This window comes from Corvus cornix, chromosome 2, assembly GCF_000738735.6.
Source record: "Corvus cornix cornix isolate S_Up_H32 chromosome 2, ASM73873v5, whole genome shotgun sequence".
Classification (NCBI taxonomy): Eukaryota; Metazoa; Chordata; class Aves; order Passeriformes; family Corvidae; genus Corvus; species Corvus cornix.
This window is the reverse complement of record NC_046333.1, coordinates 115,255,768-115,268,547: the sequence shown is the minus strand read 5'-3', so window position 1 is coordinate 115,268,547 and position 12,780 is coordinate 115,255,768. Positions and strand designations below refer to the sequence as shown.

Here is a 12,780-nt window from a genome sequence, read left to right as displayed (position 1 = left end):
AATCATTTCAGCTTCCCCTCACCGTAATCTGCTGCTTTTGCCATGTAATTACCTATTACAACATGGGACACCAGGAGTTAGGATACCCACCTATTTTGCATTTCTTGGCACCTTGTTTGGAACCACAGCTCATTGAGGCTTTGAGATCCACCTTCATCCTCAGTGGGGCTATTTCAGCTTCCCCTTTTGCTGGCACCTAAATAGAATATTCAACAGTTAACTGTGCATGGAAACATATCCCTTCAATACAACTGTTCACACTGACAGCATACCGTTTTCCACCATATTTCCTGGTGTAAATTACATCAAATTTTGTCAACTATCATTTTATCTCAGCTTAACAGAAAAATATCTCATGGACCCCCATAAACTGTAGTCTGAGTAGTGTATACAACATGGATATGTGCAGCAGAGCGCACTGTGAATATATTCAATTTTTTCCTTCTATGACTTGCCAATAAACAAGACCTCTAGTGTTACTTATTTGAAATGCAAAGCACAGCAAATAAGTAGTGTTCTCTTCACTGCCTTTTTACATAAACTGCTCGTGGACAATCTCATGGTGATTGAGACAAGCTGATGTCACAGGAGAAGCATATTCTTACAGACCTAAGTATGTGTGTGGCTTTCTATTCAAACTTGGGAAAAAAATATGGATGATACTGTGGTGCAGGACTGTAGTTTTAGAGTTGGATAACGCATGTATGGGAAACTGAGGACCCACAAATGCTGCTTTAAAGGTGTGATATAATAATAGGGGTATTCGCTGTTTTAGGGGGCACATTTAGTATCTTTATCTGCCTTTTTGGTCCCACCCCGGCAAGCTGGAGAGCAGTCATTTATGATATAAATTAAGAAGTGTTTAACTGCGTACCTCCAGCGAGGCAGCAGCAGAGCGAGGAGAGAGCATTAGCTCTCCTAGCCCTCGGCCGGCTGGGATGGAGCCTGCGGGCCGGCCGGGTGCGGGAGGCCACCGACGTGGCAGCAGCAGCAGCAGCGGGATGTCCCGACGTGGGAGAGGGCACTGCCACCCAACAGGTGCCCTCGGGAAGCCGCCCAGGCTTGGTGCTCCGTGCCGCCGGCAGCCCGCACCCGCCCGGCCGGGAAGCTCCGCCTGCCCGGCCCGGCACCTCGCACCTCCCCGGGCCGCCCCCGCACGGGGCCAAGCCCTGGGGGCGGGCAGGGCAGGGCAGGGCCAGGCCACTCCTGGTCCCGGCGGGTGGGCAGGTGCGGGACAGTCGGGAGCCCGCGGTGAGTGCGGGGGAGCGGTCGCAGGGAGGGGGCGAGGATGTGACTGCTGGGCAGGGCCGGGAGGGGCCAAGGGGCTGCGGGGCTCGGCACGGCTCGGCATGGCATGGCATGGCATGGCATGGCATGGCATGGCATGGGACGGCACGGGACGAGTCCGCCCCCCCGGGTCCGTGTGGGCGCTTCTTCTGCTGTCCCGTCTCAAGCACTGTAAAGGGAGCGGTGCTGCCTAATGTAGGTTGAAGACCAAGGCTCATAAGTGCCAGGGCCGGGGTTTCCCCTGTGGCCGGTCAGTTGCCGGCAAGTGGGAATACGTGGTGTGATTTCGGCGGCACGGCACTGGAAAATACTCACGGTGTGGGAACGTTCCGATTGCCTGCCTTCCGAAACAGGTCATGTTTCCCGCTAAGGAGGACACCTTCCTTCCTGAGGTTGATATCGCACCAGTGTGCTCAGTACTTTTTTGTTCAGCTAACATCACCGTGCTGTGACAACAAAGTGCTCTACAGCCATTGCCGCAACATACCTGCCTAGAAGGTATGTTACTGAACCTTTTTAAAAACAGAGTTGGAAGCGGAGGAACCCAAGATGAAACAGTCCATAGCATCTAGAGGAAGACAGTGGCTTTAATCTGACTTGTAAGGCAGCTTTCACAAAACAAGTCTTTAATAATGTATTTTGCACCCACAGAAAAGAATGCTGGGAAAGAACTTGCTGTTTGAAATTTTCTTTCTTTCAGTCAATATCCCACTGTTGTAACGTATTTTGTTTCTGGGTTTGCACAACAGAAGAGTGGTGCTTGTACCTGAGAAATCATGTTCAATTTCAGAAGCATCCAGAAGTTACTACAGTACCTGAAATTTTTAATTTTTTTACTCATCGAGAACACCTTCTGTATATTTCCTCTACGCAAAAAAAGTTTTGCTGGTGAAATAGTACTTATTACTGGGTCTGCAAATGGGATTGGAAGGCAGGTTGCCTTAAAATTTGCTCCTTTGGGAGTAACCTTGGTTCTTTGGGACATTGATGATGAAGGTAACAAAGAAACAAGCAGATTAGCCCAACAAAATGGAGCCAACCGGGTGTTTGTCTATCATTGTGACTGCAGCAGTAGGGAGGATGTCTATGAACAGGCAGACAAGGTAAGATCTGCATTTTGCTTCTTTTTAGTAGAATATCCTACTGAATTTATTGCTTTTTTAGAAAACATACTATTCCCTAGAAGGAAGCAATCCTGCAGGACAATGTCTTTCACCTTTTCAAAAGTAGTTTCTAGATGGAACTTAAACTATGGTTGGAACAAAGTAACTGGGTTTAATCAGTTCTATTGAGATTTATCCATTTCTAGTCTTCATTGTGAGATGGTAAAATTTAGATTAAGAGTATGGTAAAGCATGCAGCAGAGATTATCTCCACATATTATTTTATGTAGGCTTTAAAGGTCCTTTAAAATATCAATAAATAATTTTAAAATAACAGAACAGTCAGTGGATATTGTACAAGGGGGATTCTTTCCTTTGCCTATTTGTTAAGGAAATCATATTTCTTTAAGGGTGATATGGGATGTAATGTTTTCAAAAATGTCATTAGGATGTGGCTGATCTCCAGCCAAATTGATGATTCCTCTTCAGTTCATTTTTTGATCAATACAGCTGGAAAATAAGATAGAGAAGAGCTCCATTTTCAATGAAACTCTTCTGCTGTGCTGACCTATGCTTTGTGAACTATTACTTTATTGTCATAGCTCAGAAATTGGACATTGAATTAATATTATTAATTTTCACTTTTCCTTAAGCTGCCTGAAAACGCTTCTCAGTGTAACTTCACTTATAATCTTATAATCAGTTAGCCACTCTGCCACTTCATCCAAGTGTAAACTTTTGTTAAATTCTCAATGTACACACTTATATACATGACTCACAAGTCACATCTTTGACATTCTGTGTCTGAAGACATACATCAGAGAAATGAGCTAAATTATTTCATGATGCAAATGTTGATAGATTGTTTCAGAAGAGACTTGGAATGTCACATTAATTTTCCATGAGTTGTGAGTGGAAAGGTGGGGACGTGGTGGGGCTTAGCTCTTTGTTTTGTAGTTGTTGCTTTTAGTTTTAACCAAACCAGATTAAGTCTTTCTGAGCAAGGTTATGAAGGTTTGGAACACTTTTTTACCTCAAGAAATGTTCTTGAGGAAAAGTCCATCTAAAAGGTAAGTTGGATTCAGGATCTGTAAGTATCTGGAACTGCAATTCTCATGCTTGCAACCAGCAAGGCATTCTTTTACCCACACTCATAAGTAGCATGTGGGGCACAGCTCGCTAACTGTAGAGAAAAAAATTCCACTTGGGGTCATCAGTGCTAGATGTTAAGAACCACAGGTGGTATCTCGGTATTACTTGGGCAGTAATGAGGATATATTTATTGTACCATAATAGTATGTCTGCAGACATGAGCAAGGTGTTGAGTGTTCTGTGCTGTGCTGACACAATACAAGTTGTTCGAGGAGGATGATCTTTGCCAGGGGCTTGGTCAGTACAGATGATGCAACCCCATCACCTGTGTGAGCCATTGATAATGATGCAAAAATTCTGGACCAGCAATCACAGTAATTTCAGCAATCTTAATATCTATTATCACTTTACAGTGAGATGAAATTTCTGTCTGAGCAACTTGGGGGCAGTACTTCAAATGTGACATTTGATCTTTATTTGGAATGATAGTATAAATCAAACAGCAATTTTTCTTGACATTTCCTTTTGCAAGTACAAAAATCCCCACTTATCTTAGAATTTACCAAGATCAAATATCTTTTAAAAAAATACCATTTTAAATTGGCATTAAACCCCTATTCCCATAAATACTGTTCCTTGCAAAGACATGCACCAAAATGACTAATTCAAGCTTATGTAGTTAATTTCTTTGTTGGACTTCATTGTCCATACTGAACATTTTGAAATTATTTGTTTGCTCACATTTTAGCAGAGTCTCAACAGGTTTGTTTTGTGCCCTCAGGTAATTTTCACTTTCTAAACACATTAACCAAATCAGCCACAGGACTCCAGCCTGCGGAATTTGCTGTGCCCACATCAGCAAACACTGTTCTGAAGTGCACAGACTGACCTGCCAACAGAAACTTAAAGAACAGTTTAAAATTTAAAAATTGCTGTTACTGTGTCAAATTATTGTTAACAACACCAATATATTCACAGATATTTGCATGTATTGTTCAGTCATGGAGGAGACAGAAATTTTCTGAGATGGAGAGTTTTTCAACTATGGGCCTCCTCTACTCTTGGAAATTAATCTGCCAATTTTTTATTGGTAATAAGAAAAGTCTTGAGCTTGGACACAGAAGAGAAAGCAATAGCAAGAAAATTAAATTAATTGTTTTTATTTGGTATACTCAGTGCAGAAAAACCTAAGTATCCCATAACGTAAGTTTAGTTTCTTTCTAGTGAACAAAAGAGAACATTGAAGTCCCTAAACAAGAGGTTTTAGAACAAACTGGTCAAGTGAACAGCAACTAATTTTCAGGAACAAGCAGTGTCCACCTGGGAATTCTGAAGGAAATCAGATATGGATCTGATGGCCTATAAATGCAGGATGTGTGTTTTACTATAACAGATGATCAAGGAACAAAGCATAGAAAATATGCCAGTCTTAAAGGGCATTTGAGAGCACAAAACCAGACTATGAACCTGACTTACAGAAAACTGATAGAAATTACATTAACACAAGAATTAACAGACACCTAAAAATTTTGAGACCCCAGATAACCATCCACCTCTAGTTGATTCTTCATACTGTAAGTAAATCTTGGCCATCTGCTTTGATAAAAATCCGAATCATGGCACAAAATCTTATGAAAACAAATGCAAATGGAGCTAATGAAAATTTTATCTATCTATTTCATGGTAGATGCTTTTGTACTCAGAGCATTGGTAACCCCCAGTTCTCTGAGCTGAATTCTTTCCAGTTCAGTAAAAATTATATGGAAAGGGGGTTGAGCAGGCTTGGCAGAGGAATGCAGGTTCTCACAATACCAAAAACAGGGGACTAGGAATTTTCTGATTGCAGTTAAAGTGTGCTCACAGTGCACACTAAAGCTTTGTCAATTTTGAACTTAGTTTTTTGTGGAAGTCAAAAGTATTCTGGAGTTCAGGGAGAAATTAGACAAATTTGAGGAGTGAGGCAGGGTGGAGAATCACTGGGATATATTAAACACATCTATATATGATACAGATACCTTATACCTCTCAAAAGATCCTAAGTTGTAGCATGGGAAAATTGAGTACACTGGACACCTTAGAGCCCGGGTCCTTTTTTCGTTGCATCCACCATGAGACAAGGGCTAGGGGGCTTAGATGGATCTTTGATCTGATCCAATTCAACAGTTCTTACATACTTATGTTTTCATGCACACCAGTTATTGCAAATACTACTAAATGTTTCCATAAATGAAACACAAGAGGCAGTGATACCTTCTAAAGCTTTCTCTTTGTCCTTTTTCTTTTTATTCAGGTTAGAAAAGAAGTTGGGGATGTTACTATTCTAATCAATAATGCTGGCAGAGCTCTTGGGAAAAAGTTCTGTGAGCTTACAGATGAAGATTTTGAAAAGACCTTGAGAATCAACTTCTTTTCTCAAGTTTGGGTAAAGTTTTTGTGGCTTTTTTACTACTGAACGACCAAAAGGTACAGACAAGTATTTTGGTGTGAAAATCATGATGATGGCATCTACCTTAAAAACTCAGCTTGGAAAAGAGATGTGAAGGACCTTGGTTGGGGGAATATATGTTGTCATAATCATCCTGTAATTGAAGACACACCACACTGACAGTCTCCCCAGGATGTCTCAGTAATGTTATAACACAAACCTGCCTGGGCACTCTGGTAAATCAAAGTCTGTGCAACTGTATGGTGAAACATGCCCTGCCTGTGACAGCTGTGGCTGAAGGTAGTGCTGACATGATGGCATGTGACTTCCCTGCTCCTCATGTTTCCTGGCATCAGAAGGCTTTGCCTAAGAGACTTGCAGCATTCAGGGAGACATGACCATGGTTTACTGGCAGTGTTATGTTTAGAGTTCGACTCCATGATCTTAAAGGTCTTTTCCAGCCTAAATGATTCCATGATTTTATGCTGCACATGTTGGTGTCAGTCTCCAGGTTGTGCTTTCATTCCTAGTCACCATCTGACTAAAGAACATATCTAGCCAGTAACAATTTGTTCTGTTTTCTTACCCCTGAATGAATTTGCAGTTACTTGTGGTCTCAGCACACTTTAGGAGGAGGGTTTTTTTTGTGAGAGAGTGTTACTATTGCTACTTGTGTTACTACTCTTGCACTTTTTGTTTACAAGCCTGAGCGAACAGCCTGCCTCAGGGAACAATATAGCATTGCAACTCCTTTGTCAAAAGGCAGCTCTCAATGGAAAATCATTGCAGATAGAAGTCCTCTAAGTATTCCCCATCCACACTGCATCATTCTTCCAAATACTTGAAGAAAACGGACTGGGAGAAGTGTTCCCCCTGACAGGTCTGAAGAAACACAGGGCAGGAGGATAGTGATGTATTAGGCATTCACATATGGAGTCTAATAGGATTCCTCAACTATTGAAAAAAAATTGTTACTGCTCTTGTCTGTTTTTCTTATCTTCCCCTTCATCAAACACCATCACTCTTTCCAGTTAGTATCACCCACAGTGGTGTCCTGGAGCGCTGCAATTGTCAGGCACTTCAGCCTGATACAAAAAGGGCCCACAGACAGCTGAACTCTCCTTAATGTGTTGACTTCTAGCTCCCTCTTGTGTACCGAACCTTTGGCAATAGTCTCAAACAGACAAATCGCGAGGAACCAGGAAGCAGAGAAAACACAAACTTTGCTGCTTTTAATAAGATGTTTTAATACTGTTAGATGTTCAGACAGAGGGTAGTCATTCTAGGAAGTGCTGTCTCTCATTTAAAAACCATTACAGAGATAAAAGGTCAGTTGGGCTTCTTGTATGTTGAAGGCCCAGAAAGCAAGTCAGTTTGTATAGCCTAATTTTGGAATGAAACATTTTTGTTATGCCTATTTATAAAGGGGATTTTTAAATAAATATATTTATGTTCTTTTAGACTTGCAAGGCCTTTCTTCCAGCCATGGTGGCCTGTAACCGTGGGCAACTGGTTAGCACAGCCAGTGGATCTGGATTACTGGGACTCTACAGGGCGTCAGGTAAGTATCGTCAACTGCCATTACAAATTAGATCTACACACTAATCACTTTTCTTGGACCCTGCTATCGAGGGCTCATACTTGGTATTGATAATACAAGTCATGTTCAGCTTTCACCATATAATTAAGGCTTATGGGAGTGGGCCTGCCCATCCATGCATTATAATCTTTCACACCTTAGAGATGTATTTTTAGGCTGTGTGGTTCCATCATTCACTGTGGGTGAATTCCTGAAGAATAGCAAACTACCTCTTACGCCCGTCTTTGAAGTTAGTCTTTTAGCAAAATTGGATTTCATTGTACGTAACAACTATTTTCACGCACATTTGAAAAAGTTTTAGGAAATGCTGTGTAAGGCAGTATATTAAAACAGTTTCTAACAATTGGAAAATTGTAGAATAATTTGTTTTAGAAGCAATCTTTGAAGGTCGCTTGGTCCATATTTGCCCCCAAAAAACAGGCTCGGCTTAGATCAGGTTGCACAGGGCTGTGTGAGGGCAAGTTTTGATCATGTCCAAGTATGGAGTCCCATACATTCATCAAACAATAAAAATCAGACAAGATTCAGTCTTCCTGGACAAACAAAATGTATTGCAGTTGCAGGGCAAATCAGAAGTAATAGGCTGAAGCAGCATTTACAAGTAGGGTATTTATATTCTACCACTATAAATAGTTCTTTCTGAAATGTAACCTGTGATATTAAAAGTTGAAGACATTCTGAACTGAAAGAATGCCTGGTTTGTATAAGAGTATCTGGAAATGTACAGCAAATGCTGAATAAGCTCATCTTCCTATAATTCTCCATAGTGCACTAAAAAAAAAAACCTCCTCTGAAAGGATTAATTTTATCCTTAGGCAATTGTGTATCATTCATGGGAAGAGCCAATAATCTCCAGTTAGCATCACCAATACGCTTAAAACACTAGTTACAAGACTGCTAATGACAGAATTAAATAATATTGTGGCTTAAATTGTATTACCAAGAATTTGATTCTGTATATCGCTTTTACTGTGGTGCTTTTGACATTTTGGATATTTCTTCTTTCTTCACTTTTTAGATTATTGTGCAAGTAAGAGTGCAGTCATTGGAATGATGGAAGCCATAAATTCAGAATTGTATCACGGAGGAAAGCATGGCATTAAAATCAAAATCATTTGTCCTTATTTTATTAGTACTAGGTTAAGTAAAGGCTTCAAAAGCAAGTAAGTAAAACTTAGATTTGTACTATTTCATATGTAAAAAAAATCACCACTCACCAGGTATATCATATACAGTTTTTGGTTGGTTGATTTGATTTTCAATTCAGTATTTTTTCCCTATTGGCACAAACAACTACGTCTTTTGATGTAAAGAAATGCCAGTGTTGCATACAGTTAATAACAGGGACTGTGTAATAACCTCACAGTCAAGAAACAGTTAGGGATGCACAGCAGTATTTAAGGATTAATGGAACCTTATTTGTCAGGAGAGTGGGCACTGAGGATATTCTCTGCCCCAAGTAAGTAATCTTACAGTGTAATTACAGTTATGGCTGTCGGGATACCCATGACCTGTCCTTATTAATTGTGCCCCACTGTCTGTACTGGCAGGTATTGTACTTCTGAGTGAGAATGGCTGTGGTGATGGTGTCTGCTGCATGGCTCTGTGGCTGCAGTGATGGGAGAGGCTGCAAGCTCTGAATGAGCAGTTGCAGGAGTGCAGGACCAGTGATCTTGGTTTTTCAGGGCTCTGCTCCTGCTTGCACCATCCATCGTCGTGCAGCAGCGTATGTGAGCAGAGCAGAGCCCTTCTCCTGGCTGGTGACAAGCCTGGTCCTGTTTAGCTGTCACCTCAGCATTTACAGCAGAAAAGGATTGCTGGAGAGCAATGATGCATAGAATAGCATATGGTATGGCTAAGCTTGGAAGTTTCCAAAGCTGGAATCACTGTGGACATCAACTTCATTGTGGTCATCTTACAAAAAAGTCATTAAATTCACAACATCACCAAAGTGCTTTCAATTTATTTTGATGATAGCAGAAGGAAAAAGGTTTGGAGATTCCTTTCCAAGAATACTTGAGGGGAAGGGGGAAAATGCATAAATTTTTTAATTATGTATGTGTGTGTGTTTACCTCAAAAGTAAAGTTTCATCATTCCATAACCCTTTTTTCTTGTTTTACAGAAAACCCTGTTTGTTTCCTGTTTATGATCCAGAGTATGCAGCCAGCAGGATTGTGGATGCAATTAAAAAGGAAAAATTTTATTTAATCATGCCTCCAGCTGTATACTTTCTTGGTCTGAAAATGTGAGCATGTGACTTGACTTCTAGCATTACCTTCTTTCCTTCGCCATATGCCTGTAAAATCAGTTTAGTCAAAATTAGTTAATATTCCTGCAGTCAATTCAGTTATATTTACCCAATTTTAAAGAAACAGTGGGTTTGATTTTTTAATAATTTAGGTGAATAACATTCCTCTGGCCCCTTCTGTGCCTAATAAGTGTCTTAAACTGCAGTTCAGTATAGAAATTTCGAAACTTTTCCTAAGACAGTACACTGGGAGCAATGCCTGGTCTGCTTCCGGTCCCTGCCACCACTGCAGGCTGGGCTTTCACAAAACGTCTTGGTCTGTCATTAGTTTTCCCCATTTATAACATTGAAGTGCCAAAAATGTTATTGCCAGACATTAGAAGTATTGAGCACATAAAATGTATTTGTGATTTCTTTACTTACAGAGTACTTTTTTCTTAAAAAAAAAAAGAAAATTAGGCTAACTTGAAGTTTGTCTCATCAGTTTCCTTCCTAGAAAAGTGGTGCTGTTCCTCGAGTCTCACATTAAGTTCCCTGAGAGCATGGAAGAAGCCTTCGGTGAGAAGAAAAAGGATTGAAACCAGAAGTATTCTGAAGACCTCAAGTGCCATCTAATTGAACATTTTCAGTAAAAAAAAAAACCAACATGTTAAATCATGTTTACTTCTTGACAAAAAATTTATTTCTTGTATGCTATTTTACATTGGTCAGCATGCCATTTAATTCTTCACAACTGTCTTTTATGTTTTGCAATTTTCTGAGTAACTTTTGAAAAATCACTAACATTTAAAATTACATAGGTATTATGTGGGGTGACCAAGCAACAACTTTGCATGGACTGTACTGTTTTCAGACTGAAACTTCAATGAGGTATACTAAAAACACTGATTTTTAGTCATGACCCAGCCTCTTATTTCATGATGTCTTGCTGCTTTTGTCGAGGTCTCAATAAAAGTCAGTAAATCCAGGCACAGATGTTTGACTTCATGTCATACTGTCAAATTTACACAGACTGTTTTGCTTCCAGAATGAACCTTAAATGAGGTATCCTGTCTGTTACTGTGGAACACAATTCTGTAGTAAATCACGGGAGAAAGAATATAGACAGGAGGAATACCTCATGTATTCTTGGAAAACCATGGGTGAAATATCTCCTTATATTTGGAGAGGAGTAACACCCATGTTCTTCAACTGTTTTTAAATGAAATTACAATCTTAAGGTCCTAAAGAACAAAAATACTCCCCTCTAGCAGAAGTTCAGAGATTTGTTACACAAAATATGCGCTGGTACTTAATTGATAGAAATCAATCCTCATGTAAATTTTCAGAAAATACTGACTTAAAATGTTAATAATTCCCTTAATTTAAAAACAAGTAAATAAACTGCATAGCAGAATAGTGAATCTACAAAGCCTAGTTTATTAAACTCTAAGGAATTACAGAGAACATTTAACAGTCATCTATTGACCACGTTTGCCATCATAATTCAATTGCACTTAACTAAACACCAGAGCACCCAGATACAAATACCTATAAGAGTGCACAGCATTTCCAAGGTATGCATGCATTCAATAAAATCTTTCATGTACCTGTAGATAATACAGGGAAAATTTTAGCTGACAGAAGGAGAAAGCTCTCTGAAATTTGGCTCTTCAGAAAGCAAAGTTTATTGATTTATATTTTTTAAAACTCTCTAGCTGATGAGTAATTAAATATTATTTTCTTCCTATTAATTAGACAGTAAAGTCGAAATTGCTTCCTGCAAATACCAATCATTTTCTCAATTGCAGGCAAATATGTTGAATATTGGGATTCCCTATTCAATATGAATGTTACAATTTGGCTCAAGATCTATGATCATTTTTAAGTATGATTACAGGAGTCAATGCAAATTGACGTGACATTATATTTTGTGAATGTATTGTGGGCCTGAATATCTTAGTGCATAATTTCATTGCTGGTTCTGCAGAGCTTAAGAACAGAGCTCTGAGGTGAGAAAAATGTATTTAAAAATGATTTGTGAAATGAGACTCCCACTTGAAGTAGTGTCACCTGCTAATGACATTAATACATGGTGGACTATCCATCATTTAAATGCCAAAGGTTTCAGGATGAAACATTTTCAGGCAAGGAGCTCACTGTAAGGGCTCTCTTTTCAGGATCCTTTTCTTATTTTCAGTTTCTTTAACTATAGTATATTGACCTTACCACCTACATCTGCAGTTATAAGTTCACCAATTATATAGGTAGGACATGAATAGATTAAGAATAATGTAAAGGAAATAAGACCCTATTTTCTAAGCTATACTTCACCTATTCTTCACAGCCACCCTGCAAAACCTTATTCTGTATTGCTGCAACCTCAGCCAAGGGCACTTTTGGCTCCATATTTATTCTTTTCAGGCTAATCTGCTTGTCTCAAGAAGGAATTTGTAAAGCTTATACTTTCTAAGTCTCACAGTGATCTGTTAGATCTTCTTATCAGTCCTAGAAGCCAGTAACTCATTCTTTTCCATGAAAATACCAGGAAAATAGTTTCAGGTTTTGGGGTTGGTTAGTGGTGGTGGTGTTTGGGGGGGAGTAGTTTCTCTTTTTTGTACAGAAAAGAGGTGTGATAGATCCAGTAATACAATTCTAAAACTGTAAGCCAAAACCTTCCTATTAAAGCTCAGAAGATGCAGTTGGATGGTGTTCCTATTTTTTAATAGAAAATTATCTTTATATTTTGAAATGTAGTGTGCCACCTAAGAAATATCACAGAGTTATCAACAACTCCTGAGAAATGTATCCTTTCTTTCTTTGAGGCTTTCATCTTATTTGTAACTCCTCCATGACAAAAACATTTTTACAGGAGAAATTCTGTTACTACAGAATCTGCAAATGAGACTGGAATACAGTTTATCTTAATTTTTTCTCTTTTTTTCTCACTCCTTGTTCTCTGCAAAACTGATGAAGAAAGACCTGTGTTGCTGCACCAATAGTGAGATAATCTGTGATGTCAGCTCCTTGCTCTTGTTTTATGTC

General features: G+C 39.5%; 1 protein-coding gene across 2 annotated transcripts; it reads left to right on the top strand.

Moving 5' to 3' along the window:
* Positions 1-1,226: 1,226 nt before the first annotated feature.
* Positions 1,227-12,436, top strand: LOC104690373 (epidermal retinol dehydrogenase 2-like). Of its 2 annotated transcripts, none has more exons than XM_010401152.4 (7): positions 1,227-1,251; positions 2,037-2,390; positions 5,773-5,904; positions 7,369-7,468; positions 8,526-8,670; positions 9,631-9,753; positions 10,241-12,436. In XM_010401152.4, exons 2-7 carry the CDS (start codon positions 2,064-2,066, stop codon positions 10,332-10,334), a joined length of 921 nt encoding a protein of 306 aa, XP_010399454.1. In that variant the 5' UTR covers positions 1,227-1,251; positions 2,037-2,063; the 3' UTR covers positions 10,335-12,436. The 2 variants fall into 2 exon arrangements, with proteins under 2 accessions (XP_010399454.1, XP_019142386.1); XM_019286841.3 differs by having other exon boundaries at positions 1,233-1,251; positions 1,988-2,390.
* The last annotated feature ends 344 nt before the right edge of the window (positions 12,437-12,780 follow it).